This window comes from Melospiza melodia, unplaced genomic scaffold (assembly GCF_035770615.1).
Source record: "Melospiza melodia melodia isolate bMelMel2 unplaced genomic scaffold, bMelMel2.pri scaffold_51, whole genome shotgun sequence".
Taxonomy (NCBI): domain Eukaryota; kingdom Metazoa; phylum Chordata; class Aves; order Passeriformes; family Passerellidae; genus Melospiza; species Melospiza melodia.
In genome coordinates this window covers 1,541,820-1,556,945 of record NW_026948797.1, presented here as the reverse complement: position 1 = coordinate 1,556,945, position 15,126 = coordinate 1,541,820, and the positions used below count along the sequence as shown (strand labels likewise).

General features: G+C 45.8%; 1 protein-coding gene across 1 annotated transcript; it reads left to right on the top strand.

Moving 5' to 3' along the window:
- Positions 1–9,104: 9,104 nt before the first annotated feature.
- On the top strand, positions 9,105–14,883 carry LOC134413812 (serine/threonine-protein kinase PAK 1-like). Its single transcript, XM_063147858.1, has 6 exons — positions 9,105–9,360; positions 10,026–10,143; positions 10,846–10,945; positions 11,345–11,440; positions 11,683–11,708; positions 12,865–14,883. Exons 1-6 carry the CDS (start codon positions 9,311–9,313, stop codon positions 13,123–13,125), a joined length of 651 nt encoding a protein of 216 aa, XP_063003928.1. The 5' UTR covers positions 9,105–9,310; the 3' UTR covers positions 13,126–14,883.
- The last annotated feature ends 243 nt before the right edge of the window (positions 14,884–15,126 follow it).

Genomic DNA, 15,126 nt, shown 5'->3' with positions numbered 1-15,126 from the left:
TTGTAGACTCTATTTTTGATTTAAATAATTAATTTCAGCAAGCATTTCCTTTCCCAATTCTGCTTTTCTGTCATCTCTAAAATTCTCAGAAAACCCCAAAAAAATTCCATGAAAACTGCCAAAAAACTCCCCAAAAACATCGGAAAAAGACCCAAAAAGACACTGGAAAAACCCTAAAAACTACCACCCTAAAAACCCTAAAAAAATCATTTAAATAAACCCAAAAAACCTCCCAAAAACCCACTGGAAAACTCAAAAAAACCCTCCTAAAATAACCCCATAAAGACACTGAAAAAATACCAAAAACCACCACCAAAACCCTAAAAAAAGCCACCAAAAAGCCCACTAGAAAACCCCAAATAGAAGTCCATAAAAAACTCAAAAAAACCCCAAATAACCACAGGAAAACACCAGGAAAACCCAAAAAAACCCAAAAGACCACCAAAAAACCTACCAAACAACCCCAAAAAACACTGGAGAACCCCAAAAACAACAACAAAAGAACACCAAAAAAAACACCCAAAAGAGCACCAAGAAAGCCCCCAAACCCCCCCCCCCCCCAAACCCACTGGAAAACTCAAAAGTAAACCCCAAAAAAATCCCAAAACAACACTGAAAAAATACCAAAAACCACCACCAAAACCCTAAAAAAGCCACTAAAAAACAACCCAAAAAACCCCAGTAAACCCCAAAATAAACTCCATAAAAACCCCAAAAAACGACCCCAAATAACCACAGGAAAACCCAGAAAAACCACCCAAAAAACTCCAGACAGCCCCAACAAAAAACTCCATGAAAATCATCAGGAAAACCCAAATAAAAAATAAAAGACCACCAAAAAACCCAGAAAAACTAATCCCAAAAACCACTGAAAACTCCAAAAACAAACCCAAAAATCACCAAAAAAACCTCAAGAAACCCTCAAAAAATCACCAAAACCCCTAAAAAGCCCACTGGAAAACTACTGAAAAAGCCACCAAAACACTCAAGTAATACCAAAAATCACCACCAAAAAAACCCCCAAAACCCTGGAAAAGCCACTAAAAACCAACCCCAAACAACCAGCAAACCCCAAATAAAACTCCATATAAACCTCAAAAAACCCCCAAATAACCACAGGAAAACCCCCCCACAACACCAAAAACACCCTTATAAAAACCAAGAAAAACCACCCAAAAAATCCCAGACAGCCCCAACAAAAAAACTCCATGAAAGCCATCAGGAAAACCCCCCAAAAAAACCCCTAAAAGACCACCAAAAAACCCACAAAAAAAACCCACCAAAAAAACCCCAAAAACAACAACAACAACAAAAAAAATTTCCAAAACCTACCAAGAAGGCCCCAAAAAGACCCTAAAAAATCCTGTTGAGAGTCGTTGGGGTTGGGTTGGTGCGCTGGGCCCTGGCCCAAGAGTTGAGCTCAGGATTTCGCTCCCAGGACAGGCCCCAAAAGAAACTCCATAACAACCTCAAAAAAGCCCCAAATAACCACAGGAAAGCCCCCAAAAAACACCAGAAAACCCCCCCAAAACCCCAGACAACTCCAACAAAAGCTCCATGAAAACCGTCAGGAAAACCCAAAAAATACCCTAAAACACCACCAAGAAACCCCCAAAAAGACACTTGAAAACCCCCAAAAAACACCAAAAAACCCCAAAAGACCCCAAAGAGACACTGGGAAAACGCCGAAGAAAACCCAAAAATACCACTGGAAAAACCCCCAAAATCACCTGAAAAACCTGGAAAAAACCCCAAAAATCACCAAAAATATTCCAGAAGAATCACCAATAACACCCCAAAAAGTCTCTATGAAAAGCCCCCAAAATGGCAAAAACCCATCTAAATATCCGCAAATAACCACAGGAAAAGCACCCAAAAAACCCCAGTCAGCCCCAATAAAAAACTCCATGAAAATCATGGGAAAACCCCAAAAACACCCTAAAAGACCACCAAAACCCCACCAAAACTAACCCCAAAAAACACCGGAAAACCCCAAAAACAACAACAAAAAACACCAAAAAACCCCACCCCAAAAACACCCCAAAAACCAAAAAAACCCAACCCAAAAACCTTAAAAAATGTACTGAAAAAAAACCCCAAAAATGCTATTTTTGATTTAAATAAATAATTTCAGGAGGAGTTTCCTCCTTTCCCAATTCTTCTTTTTTCTCATCTCTAAAATTCCTAGAAAATCCTAAAAAACCTCCTTCCTTCTTTAAATCCTGCATTTGGGGATTTGGGATGGAGGATTTGGGATGCGGGATTTGGGATGAAGGATTTGATTTGGGGGATTTGAGATTAAGGAATTTGGGATTTGGGGTAAAGGATTTGGGATTTTTGGATCAAGGATTTGGGATAAAAGATTCGGGAATTTGGGATGGGGGATTTCAGAATTTGGGATGAAGGATTTAGGAATTTTGGATGAAGGGTTTGGAAGGAAGGGTTTAGGGGATTTGGCAATTTGTGGATTCGAGATGAAGAATTTGGGAACTTTGGATCAAGGATTTGGGGATTTGGGATGAAGGGTTTGGGGGATTTGGGATGGGGGATTTGGGAATTTAGGATGGGAGATTTGAGATGAAGGATTTGGGAATTTGGGGTGAAGGGTTTGGGGTGAAGGGTTTGGGGATTTGGGATGAAGGGTTTGGTATGAAGGATTTGGGAACTTTGGATCAAGGATTTGGGAATTTGGGATGAAGGATTATAGGGATTTGGAATTAAGGATTTGGGAACTTTGAATCAAGGATTTGGGATGGACTTGGGGGATTTGGGATGAGGGATTTGGCGATTTGGCAATTTGTGGATTTGGGATGAAGGATTTGGGAATTTGGGATGAAGGGTTTGGGGATTTGAGGGGGGTTTGATAGAAATTGAGTGGTGACAGCTAATTAATTAATAACCAATTTCAGATAAATAATTAATTAATATTTGTTTCATACTTAAATAATGTCCCATACGAATTAAAAACTTTGGGATTGGGGTGGGAAAACACCCAAATTGGATGGAAAAACATCGGGATGACGGGGAAAACCCTAAAATAAAACACAAAACACCAGGATGGGGTGAAAAAATATAAAAACCAGACAGAAAAGCACCAAAATAAAGGAAAAAAACCAGAATGAGGCGGAATTTTGGGATGAAGGATTTGGACTTTGGGATGAAGGATTTGGATTTTGGGATGAAGGATTTGGATTTTGGGATGAAGAATTTGAAATTAAGGTGTTGGAGCTTTTCCACTATGGAGGCTCCAAGCTTTTCCTAAATCACAAGGAGAAGAAGTCCAAGGTTCCGTGGCCGTAGGGGTTGGAAGTCCACACGAGGTCACTCCTCCTGGAATTCGTCAACATTTGGCAAAACTCAACATTGGCTGCCGCCAAAAGTTCTTCGTCCACCAGTTCCTCAAAATTCCTGGCGGATTCCGGCGGCGGTGGCTCCGGCTTGCAGCAATCCACGGGAAGGCATAGACGACCAGGTGGATGTCGCGCAGCTCCAAGGTTTTCTGGAGCAGATCCTTGAGCGTGGCCGTAGACATGGGATTGCCGTAGACTCCCAGGAAACACAGGTGCGAGCAGTGGCGCAGCGGCGGCAGCAGCGCATCCAGATGGGAGTCGGCCATGCAGCATTCCATGAGATCCAGGTGCAGCAGTGAGGCTGAGGTTTCCTCCAGGAGCAGCCGCAGAGGCTCCAGGAGGCCCTGGGAGAAGTCATGTCTGCTCAGGTCCAAGCGCTTGAGGGCCAGAGCTTGGAAGCTTTGGGGGAGGAAGGTGAGGTCGGCAGGAACGAGGGAGCAGAAGGCCAATTCCAAGCTTTCCAACGGAGCCTGGAGGTCGCTGGAGGGAGGGAAAAGGGAGAGGTGAAGATTGGTTGGGATTTGTGGGCAATGAGAGCTGGGATTGCATCCATCTCTGTCTTGGGAAAGAGCTCCCAAGACCATCAAGGTCAAGGTTTGAGAATGATGGAATTGTGAAGTCAAGTAGTGGAGTTACGGAATGGCTGTGGTTGGGAAAGATCTCCAAAAACATTGAGTTTGACCTCTGAAAATCCTGGGATTTTGGAATGATGGGATCATGGGATTGTGGGATGGGTGAGGTTGGGAAAGAGCTCCAAGACCATCAAGTCTGAACTCTAAAAATCCTGGTGTTTTTGGAATGATGGGATTGTGGAATTGTGAGATAGGTGAGGTTGGGAAAGGTCTTCAAGAACATTGAGTTTGACCTCTGAAAATCCTGGGATTTTGGTATGATGGGATCATGGAGTTATGGAATTATGGATCCATGAGATTATGGGCTCCTGGAGTAGCGGGGTCATGGAATCATGGAATTATGGAATGGCTGAGGTTGGGGAAAACCTCCAAGACTATCAAATTCAAGAATTGAAAATCATGAAATTATGGAATGTGGGATCATGGAGTTCTGGAATCATAATTCATGGAATTGTGGAATGTAGGATCATGGGACGCTGGGATCCCAGAGTTCTGGAGTCATGGAGAGACTCTTTGGCAGAGGAAGAGGAGGTCGGTGGGAACGAGGGAGCAGAAGACCAATTCCAAGCTTTCCAACGGAGCCTGCAGGTCACTGGAGGGAGGGAAAAGGGAGAGGTGAGGATTGGTTGGGATTCACAGGGAGAACGTGGGGAAAGATCTCCAGGAACATCAAGTTTGACCTCTGAAAATCCTGGGATTTTGGAGTGATGGGATCATGGAGTTATGGAATGACTGAAGTTGGGAAAGAGCTCCAAGAACATTGAGTGTGACCTCTGAAAATCTTGGGATTTCGGAGTAATGGGGTCATGGAATCAGGGAATTACTCAGGTCAGGAAAGATCTCCAAGACCATCAAGTTCAAGGTTTGAGAATCATGGAATTAGGGGATCACAGAGCCATGGAATTGTGGGATGGGTGAGGTTGAGAAAGAACTCCTAGAACATCGAGTTCAACCTCTGAAAATCCTGGGAGTTTGGAGTTATGGGGTCATGGAATCATGGAATCACTTAGGTCAGGAAAAGTCTCCAGGACCATCAAGGTCATGATTTGAGAATCATGGAATTATGGGATCATGGGGTCATGGAATTCTGGAATCAAATTGTGGAATTATGGAGTGGCTGAGGTTGGGAAAGAGCTCCAAGAACATCCAAGTTCAACCTCTGAAAATCCTGGGATTTTTGGAGTGATGGGATCATGGAGTTATGGAATGACTCAGGTTGGGAAAGATCTCCAAACCCATCAAGTTCAAGGTTTGAGAATCATGGAATTATGGGATCACAGAGCCATGGAACTGTGGAATGACTGAGGTTAATAAAGAGCTCCAAGAACACCAAGTTCAACCTCTGAAAATCCTGGGATTTTGGAGTTATGGGGTCATGGAATTGTGGAATGACTCAGGTTGGGAAAGATCTCCAAGACCGTCAAATTGAAGGTTTGAAAATCATGGAATTCTGGGATCATGGAGTCATGGAATTGTGGAATCAAAAAATGGAATTATGGAGTTACTCAGGTTGGGAAAGGTCTCCAACGCCATCAGGTTTGACATCTGAAGATCATGGGATCATGGAGTTATGGAATGGCTGAGGTTGGGGGAAACCTCCAAGACCATCAAGTTCAAGGTTTGAAAATCATTAAATTATGGGATCATGGAGTCATGGAATTGTGGAATGACTCAAGTTGGGAAAGGTCTCCAAGAACATCGAGTTTGAACTCTGAAAATCCTGGGAGTTTGGAGTTATGGGATCATGGAGTTATGGAATGAGTGAGATTGGGAAAGAGCTCCAAGAATATCAAGTTCAAGGTTTGAGAATAATGGAATTATGGGTTCACAGAGCCATGGAATTGTGGAATGGCTGAGATTGGGAAAGAGATCCAAGAAAACCAAGTTTGACCTCTGAAAATACTGGGATTTTGGAGTTATGGAATGGCTGAGGTTGGGAAAGATCTCCAGGAACATCAAGGTCAAAGTTGGAGAATCATGGAATTATGGGATCATGGAATTGTGGAATCAAATAATGGGATTATGGAATTACTGAGGTTGGGAAAGGTCTCCAACACCATCAGGTTTGACATCTGAGGATCATGGGATCATGGAGTTATGGAATTATGGATCCATGAGATTATGGGGTCATGGAGTTGTGTGGTCGTGGAATTGGGGAATTATGGATTGGCTGAGGTTGGGGAAAACCTCCAAGACTATCAAGTTCAAGCTCTGAAATTAATGGAATTACGGAATGATGGGATCATGGAGTTCTGGGATCATGGGATCTGGGATCATAATTCATGGAATTGTGGAATGTGGGATCATGGAATGTTGGGATCCCAGAGTTCTGGAGCCATGGAGAGACTCTTTGGCAGACGAAGGCGATGTCGGCGGGAACGATGGAGCAGAAGGCCAATTCCAAGCTTTCCAACGGAGCCTGGAGGTCGCTGGAGGGAGGGAAAAGGGAGAGGTGAGGATAGGTTGGGATTCACAGGGGAAATGTGGGGAAAGATCTCCAAGAACATCAAGTTTGACCTCTGAAAATCCTGGGATTTGGGAACAATTGGATCATGGAGTCATGGAATAGCTGAGGTTGGGGAAAACCTCCAAGACCATCAAGTTCAAGGTTTGAAACTCATGGAATTATGAGATCACAGTGTTACATGGCTTTGCAAGGGTTCCTCAGGGTGAGAGAGATAGACGAGAAGGCTGGATTTATTATTTTATGATTATTTATTATTTTATGATATATAATACATTATGACTATACTAAAAGGAATACAGAGAAAAATTCAGAAGCTACTAAGGTAAGAATAGAATAGAAATAGGAATGAATAACAAAGTTCTGTGTCCAGGCAGAAAGCAAGGACAAACTCTCCCGTGAGTGGTCAGCAAATCCAAACACTCACAGAAGACTAATCACAGATGCACCTGTTACATTCCACAGCAGCAGATAATAATTGTTTACATTTTTCTTCTGAGGCCTCCGCTTCCCAGAAGAGGAAAACTCCTAAAAGAAAGGATTTTTATGAAAGAATGTCCGTGACATCTTACCTTTCCAAATTATATAAATTAAAAAAAAAATGCTGATGTGGAATGAACAGGAAATTTCTTCACCTGTATAACATATGATACTAACAAATCACTAAAACAATCTTACAATCTAAGAAAATGCAAAAAACAACACAAAGAAAATTCAAGTCCAAGCAGCTGAGTTTCAGGAACAGTCCATGGGCTGAAAATGTTCCTCTTGGACATATCTGAAAGTCCTTTTTGGTCCTGAAACAGACTTTCTGCAAAAAGTCCCATCAATAGTTATGAAAAACCATTGACGGTCATAAAACAATTTCAAACAATTTCAAACAATTTGAACAATTTATGGAATGTCCTTTTCTGGCCCTTCAATGCTTCAGTGCTTCAGAGCTGCTGCCAGCTATTTCAATCTTTTTTTATTTAATGTTTAATTTTTTTTTTTCTATCGAAAAGAGCAGCAGCAGCAAAGCAGCCAGAGCCAGAGAAAGAAAGGCCCTGGGGGCCCTGGCCCTTTAACGGACCAGGAACCCCAAAGGCGGGCCAGGACCGGTAGGAGAAACCACAACTCCCAGAGACATCAGGAGGCCACACAGTGGCCCTGGCCCAGAAACTTCCTGAGCCCAACAGCCCAGGCCAAACCCATGAGGCAGGCTCTGCATTCCCACAGGCCTGCACCCTGCTGCCAGTACAATGGCAGCACGGGTGGTGAGACGCTTCCTTTCCCCAAAACCACTGAGGCATGCCAGCAGCAGGGAAATAGAAGCCTTCCCCAGAAATCCCGTCTTGGGTCTGGAGATGTTTGTTCCTCACAGCAAACAAGCCATGGTCTCTACCAGCTGTGCCCTCTCCCTCTGCAATGCAAATGCATCAGGTGTGTTTCCTATCTGCCTCATGGCACCACCCCCTCTGGGCTGGGGACCACAGGCAGAATTCTCGGGATGCACCTGCCCCCTGCACCTGCGCCGCTAGGGCGCAAGAGAAACGGCAGAGATGGCAACCCTCTAAGGGACAGCAACTGACCAAAAACTCCCCAACCCGCCAAGAATGCTGATCTTGAAAGCAGGCAGGCGGGCTGCCCCCCGTCCCCCAGCTGTCGGGCCGCGCCGGTTCCATGGAAGGAGTGGCTGATGCCCTCTTCCCCTGTCCCAGCTCGCCCCACAGGGGCTGCAGGGGCAGCCCCGGGACAACCCGAAACACTCGGGGGGGAAATCACGCTGGGTGTAGGAGCGGCTGCGGGCTGCTCCGAGGGTCCCGTGGGTTCGGCGCTGCCTTCAGCACCATCCGGAACAGGGACTGTCTAGGCTTCAGGCGGCGGGGAGGCTGGTGGAAGCGGCTGGGGGGCCAAGGGGGCTGGAGAGGATTCCTCCTCCGCTGAGCCGGAAGCTGCAGACGCGTCTTCCTTGCCTAGCAACAGTGGCTCAGCTGCAGGAAACGACACTGCTGTGTCCCTTGGCTCTGAAAGCGGCGGCAGGCAAGGCGCGGGGTCGGTGCCGTCTTCTGCCGCTGACTCTGGGGTCAGCCATGGTCAGTGGCTGGAGCTTTGGGCAGAGCTGTGCTGAAAAGGCACAAGAAGCACAGACTGGTGCCAGCCCACAAAACACATTTGGGACTTTGTCCTCCTGAGCTGCCAGAAGTAAGGCAAGGAGGGCAGCGGTTCTTTTCAGAGAAGGATGCGCTCACTCGCTCTCCATTGCTAAAACAAAGGTGGTGCCTTCGAGCACCTCACTGCTCTTTGGGGCTACAGCTTCAGAGTCCTGAATTCTCATTTCTGGCTGCCAGCAAATCCATCTGAAAGTTACTGGTAGTTCCTTAGCCACCTGCAGTGCTGCACTTGGGAACTGCACATAGGGAGAGTTCTGCAAGGCGTTCCTGAAAGCCCTAAGCCCTGCCCATATCACAAGATGTATCCACAGAGTATTAAGGCATGGATTACTTCTTCTGAATCCTAGAAAGAGCAGCAGAGAGTGTGGTCAGAGGTTTGTGGGTGATAGTTGAGACATCACTGTTACCAAGTGGACAAGGCAAAATTACAGTGGCCCCAGGTGTCCTGTAACTGGCTCCCAAGGGAGCAGAGAAATAAGGGAGCAGAGAAATAGACTGTTGGAATGTCAGTTCCTAATTACTGCAGTGCCTAATCACAAGGCAGTTTTGCACATCTCAGCTGTGTCATTGCAAAAATCACTCGCTCCACGTGCCTTGTAGTCTCGTGCCGCCAACCTCTCAAGTTACTGATTTTCAATGTCGTTTTAGGTGGCAATAAAAAAAATAAATCTTCAAGGAGTGAGGAGGAAGGAGCTAACCTTTAATGAAATAATGATCATGAAGAGGCATAGGAGTCCCAATGTTGTGAGTTATTTAGACAGGTGAGAGGTCATGGTCTTATCCCATGGATGTGCATTTACATACAGCAAACATGAGAGTTTAAAAACCCACTTTGGTCAGTGGCAGAAGGTAGAGCTGTTAATTTTTATTTATTCATATTTCTCTACTCATCTCCAATGGATGAGAAGAGAGTGCATCTTGTCTGCATGAGTCTTCTCTGGCACACCTACTTTGATAATTATTCCAAAATTATTCAAAACCTGAATCTGCTGTAACTTCCTAACTCAATAGCCTGGAAGTTCACTGCCTCCACATTTATTTGGGATTGACTTTTTAAAGTTTCTTAAGTGCTGATGAACCATCCTAAAGTGGATTTCCCTTGGATTGTTGCCCCTCTTTGCCATTGCTATGCATGCCAGGAAGACTAGGGGCTTATTTCCAGAAACACCATGCCTGACACGTTTTTTATTTCAGCTGTTTCTAAACTGGACTTTTCATTTGCTGTCCATCTAAGACATCTCCTTTTACACAGCTGTGTCTTTCTCTTTGAGACTGCACAGATTGCAAACAATGCACAGCCAAGAGGGAATATCTATTCCTTTGATTCTGTCCTTGTCACAAAGGCATCTGGAAATAAGAAACCTGGAAACAAAAATTCAACGTAGCCATGCGTGTTCATCTCCACGCCCTTGTTTCCTTCTTTCAGCTACCTTCTGAGCGAGGAACTCTTGCTGCTTATGGAGTACATGGATGGAGGCATCCTGAGCGATGTCATCAGCCAGACCTGCCTGTCTGAAGATGAGACAGCAGCCATCAGTCGGGAGGTCAGCAATCCCATCTGTGTTTCCAAGGGCTTGGGCAGCATTGTCTGGGAAACAGGGGCTCAGAGCTGGAGTGATTTCCTGGGCCAGGCTTTGTTTCTGCGTTGCTGGTATGCTATGGGCAAGTAAAAGCATCTCAAGGGAAAGGCCTGCCAGTGCCCCTGCACTCCCTGTACTCAGTGCCAGTACACTTATCTCCTGCTGTTGAATTCTTGCTCTGCCTCTTGTATTTGTATTTTCTGTTCTCCACCTTGCCTCTCTAAATGTTTGCCTGGAGTCTGTCTTCACTGCATTCCTTGCCTGTAAAAGCAAAGGTGCTGGTGGCAGGATTTGAAATGATCAGCAAAGAAAAAAGAGAGACCCATTTCTGTCAGTCCTCAGCTAAAAAGGATAGGAGTGCAGCCAAAATGCTCTTTGCTTCTGACCACATGCACTGCAGCAGGAGTCATCCTGGCTGGTTTGCAAGGGACAGCCTACAACAGCAGGTGCTGTTCCTCTTTCAAAAGTTGGCGTGCCTTTCCTCATAAAGGTCCTGCTCTGCAGGTGTTGGAGCAGCGAGCTCTTCCTCTCAGTGGCCATTACTGTTCTGCCATTATTCCCCATTCCCCCGGAGAGGGAATCTTTCTTTTAGATTGTTTGTTTCTTTCTTGTGTGATGAAATCACATCACTCATTTTTGCCCACCACTTTCTGTTTTCTCTCTCAGTGCCTGCAAGGACTGGATTTTCTTCATTCAAACGATGTGATCCATCAAGATGTGAAGAGCAGCAACATTTTTCTCAGAACTGATGGTTCTGTCAAGCTGGGTCAGTATATTCTTGATCAGGTGCAGCGTTCCAGGGATGTGGGTGTGGAGCTGCTTGGAGTGACTGCCAGCTCCCCAAAAATGGTGCTGGTGGCAGTGCAGGGACCCCTGCTGCGAGCTGAGGGCACAGTTGCAACATGCACAGAGGTATAAGGAACCACAAGCAGTCAAGAGTGGCATTGCTCTGTGTGTCCCTTCCAGAGGGAAGGAGTTACAAGTCTAAAGTTTCCAAAGAACAAAAGCCACTGCTGGAGGCAGTGTAAAAAATGGGGGGACTTTTTAAGTCACCAATGCCAGGAGATTCAACAGCACATTTTCAAACTTCTACTGGGAAATTCTTTTGCTTGCTTTCCTAATTGCACAGAATTCAAATAAAACCAGTATTTTGCTTTCTCCTCAGCTGATTTTGGCCTCCCTACTCAGCTCACTCCTGAGCAGAGCAGACGGTGCTCACTAACTGGGACTCCTTGGTGGATGGCGCCTGAAGTGGTGACAGGTCAGCCATATGGCCCCAAAGTGGACATATGGTCTTTTGGAATTGTGGGGATTGAAATGATAGAACAAGAACCTCCTTACTGGAGCGAAAGTTCTGGCACAGTAAGGAGCAAATACTCACTGATCCCACTGTCTTTCTCACCTGTTCCCTGTCCTGCGTGCCGTTGGAAAAAATCCCATTGCCATCTGCTGGAACTACTTCCACCAACGTCCCCTCCTACAAATATCCCTGCAACACATCAGCATCTGCTCTAGTTTTGGTTGCATCGGTGAGTAACTCAAGCCTTATCACATGCAAACAAACTTCATTCTTAGGCAACACCTTCCTTTGGGTTATAAGGGGTTCCAGTTCTTTTGTCTGTGGAGATGGCCCAAGTAACAGGAAACAAGCATCTTAGAACTTCTGTTATCTTTCCATAAATGAAGGAATGAAACCCAAACCCAACAAAGTTTCTAAAACTGTGGTCTTTAGAGAGGAACCTAACCCACTGTGCAGTTGCTTCTCACTGGGAAACATGCCTGAAACCTGGGCATGAGAATGTAAAGGCCAAAGAGTCTCTTCTGCTTCTTGTGCAGTGCTGCTGCACTGCATTTAGTGACCGTGTTTCTCTCCTAGCCCAAGGAATGTTCTCTGTGTCACCAAGCCGAAGCCTGGTGTATTGGAGAGCCTGCCAAAACCTCCTGTTTGTTTTCTGACAATTTCTGGAATGGGTCTACCACTAATGTATTGACTTGAGTAGCCAAATGAGCAGAGGTTGACCATAGGGATGGCACCTCTCCTTCTTCTGACCATGAAAATTTCTCTTTTGAAAAATGGGAAGCTGAAATTTTCAGACTGCTGAGACAGAGCTGCAGGTGTCTCCTGTGTGTCCAAGCAGTCATTTTCATCCCAATACATTTGTGCAGGCATCTTAATGTGTCTGTGTTGAAGATGAGATTGTAAATGTTTGTTTCCTTACCTGGGGATTAACTGATGGATTTCCTTTCTTTCCTTCCAATTCCCATTGTTTTCAAGAACAGCACAAAAAGCTTGATGAGTTTTGTTCTATGGCAGCTGTGCTTAAAGGACCAACAAGCACTGCAGAGATGCCTTTCCTGTACTAATCCTTGAAATTTGTATAGCAAAGTCTCTCTTCCAAAAAGCCTCTCAAGCTGGTGTGAATCCTCAGAGAAGCAAATGTGCTTGTGGTGATGTAGTTCCCACTAACTAGGTCAGTCAATGAAATCAGCTGCCGAGGCAAGATCTGTGGGATGGTGGAAAAGCTGTGGCTGCATTGGGGTTTGGCGTTTTTGTTGGTAAAGTCATCTCTGGGTGTCTGCCAGGGCAGAAACTGCCACTGCAGAGCAGAGGTTAAACAAAGGGATCTGGGAGAGCACTTAGAGATGTGAAAGCAGTGGGTGGAGCCTCGTGGGTTTTTTTCCCAGGCTCAACACCTGATAGCCACAGTGGGGACCCCAAAGCTGCAGCAGCCCAAGCTCCTCTCAGCTTTGCTGCGTGACTTCCTGAGCTGCTGCCTGCAGAGAGATGAGGAGCGGTGCTGGTCTGCCAAGGAGCTCCTGCAGTTAAAATGTGAAGGGGGTGCAGGTGAAACAGGCTCTGAGGGATGGGCTCCTCCTCCACTCAAGTCCAAGGCATCAGATGAGCCCTCTTCCTCCTCACCTCCACTCTTGGTGCTCTTCAAATGAAAATAGTGAGGAATCCTGGACTGGGCTGGGCTGGCAGGGTCCTGTAAATGTCCTCTGGTGCAAGTGTCCTGCAATGAGCAGGGACATCTTTAAAGAGATCAGGTTGCTCAGAGCCCTTTGCCACCGGAGCCAGAATGGTTGCAGGGATGGGGCACCTACAAGCTCTTGGGGCAAGCTGTGCCAGGCTGGCACCATGCTCCGAGTAAACAAGTTCTTCCTTAGACCTACTCTGATTAGATGCCCTTTGTGTTTAAAAATATTTGTCCATATCCTATTGTAACTGGCCCTGTTATAAAAGATATCTTCCACTTTCTTCAAAGCCACTCTGAAGTCTTGGAAAGTGGCAATAAAGTCTCCTCTGAGTGTTTCTGTTGCCCTCTTTTGTGATTTGGTGGGGTGTTCAGTTTTATCTAATGGCAAAAGAATTGAAGTAGAGCAATGCAGGGTACAGAGACATGAAATGGTGGTGGAGGAACCCAAGGAAGCCAGTCCCAGCTGAGCAGTCAGAGATTTGACTGTGGGCAGGAGGGGCTGTGGGTGGCTCACTGTGAGCCACTGAGGGGCCCTGGTTTGTGCCCCCCAGCCCACCCTCAGATTTCTGCCACGCAAACAGGGACAGCTGGGAGGGACTTGTCTCAGCCCCATCTGCTGCCTGGCACGCTCAAGCAGATGGGAACTGTGCCAGGGTTACTGCCAGGTTGTGTGGCAGAGAGGAACTGCAGGACCCAGTGCCACTGGGCTGGCCCTGCTGGGAAGGAAGGTGCCATCCAGCACATGAGGACATGGGCATGGATAGGTAGACACTGCTTTCTGTCCCTGTGGGAATTAGCACAGTGCCTGTCTTTGAAAGGCAGGGACCTATGTGAGCCATTGGAGTTTCCTGAAAGGAAGAAAACCCAGGGACAGAAAGCACCATTTCTAGAGCATTGGCAGGGCAAAAATCCCAGCGTGATGAAGACATCACAATAAACAGATAAGTGGGATTCTGGGCCACATTTGCCCGTGATGGCAAGGTCTTGCTCATTGGGGATGACTGGGGAGCAGATGGTCCCATTGCTCCTCTTTCTGGGTCTTGCTAGGAACTTGATGTATCCTGATTGAGTCTCTGAAGCACTGAACTTGGAAAGTAGTGGTTCACTGTTCTTTATTGTATTTTTTTTTTCCGGTGGACAGCATCCATTTGTAACTTCAGCCAAGCCAGCATTCATCCTGGCACAACTCATCAATTCAGTGAAGAAGAAGAATAGCCCTAACCCTAAACCCTAACCCTAAACCCTAACCCTAATCTTAAATGCTAACTCAAACCCAAACCCTAACCCTATCCCTATCCCTAATCCTTACCCTATCCCTAGCCCTTACCCTAACCCCAACCCTAAGCCTAAGCCTAAACCTAAGCCTAAGCCTAAGCCAAACCCTAACCCTAACCCTAGGAGATGAGAACGTAACAATCAAGTCAAGATGTTATCTCTGTTACCAATTTAGAGTAGGATTGTAGAGTAGGGTTGTTGAAGAGATTTGTAGCATAGGATTATAGATTAGGGTTGTAATTAATTAAAATTTCTGAAACATTAACTCATTTGGAAGATTCTCCTCCTTCTGACCCCTTCAGAAAATTCAACATTTCCTTCTGAATTATCAGTTGTTTTTTATTGGTGCTAAGTCACACATATGGCTTCTTTTGTATGGTTTCATAAGTGAGGAGGGCTCTTCTTCATTCATCCTCTCCAGACCACACTGCCTTTGGAATATGACCCACTGGCTGGTGGTACAGCTGTGGTATTTCTAGTTGAGGCAGAAAGGACAATGGCATTTGAAGGCAAAACCAAAGGAAGAATGAGGCAGCCCAAACATCTTGTGCAGATGCAGGCCTTCAGCTGTGACTGGAGAGCATTGGGGTTCCTGCCACTTGGATTTGTATCCCTAAATGCAATTATCTCTTTGGCTGGAGGAGAGCCTTGCTCAAGTGAGAAAGCAGAAAGATCAGAGAGGTTGGTCGGGAAG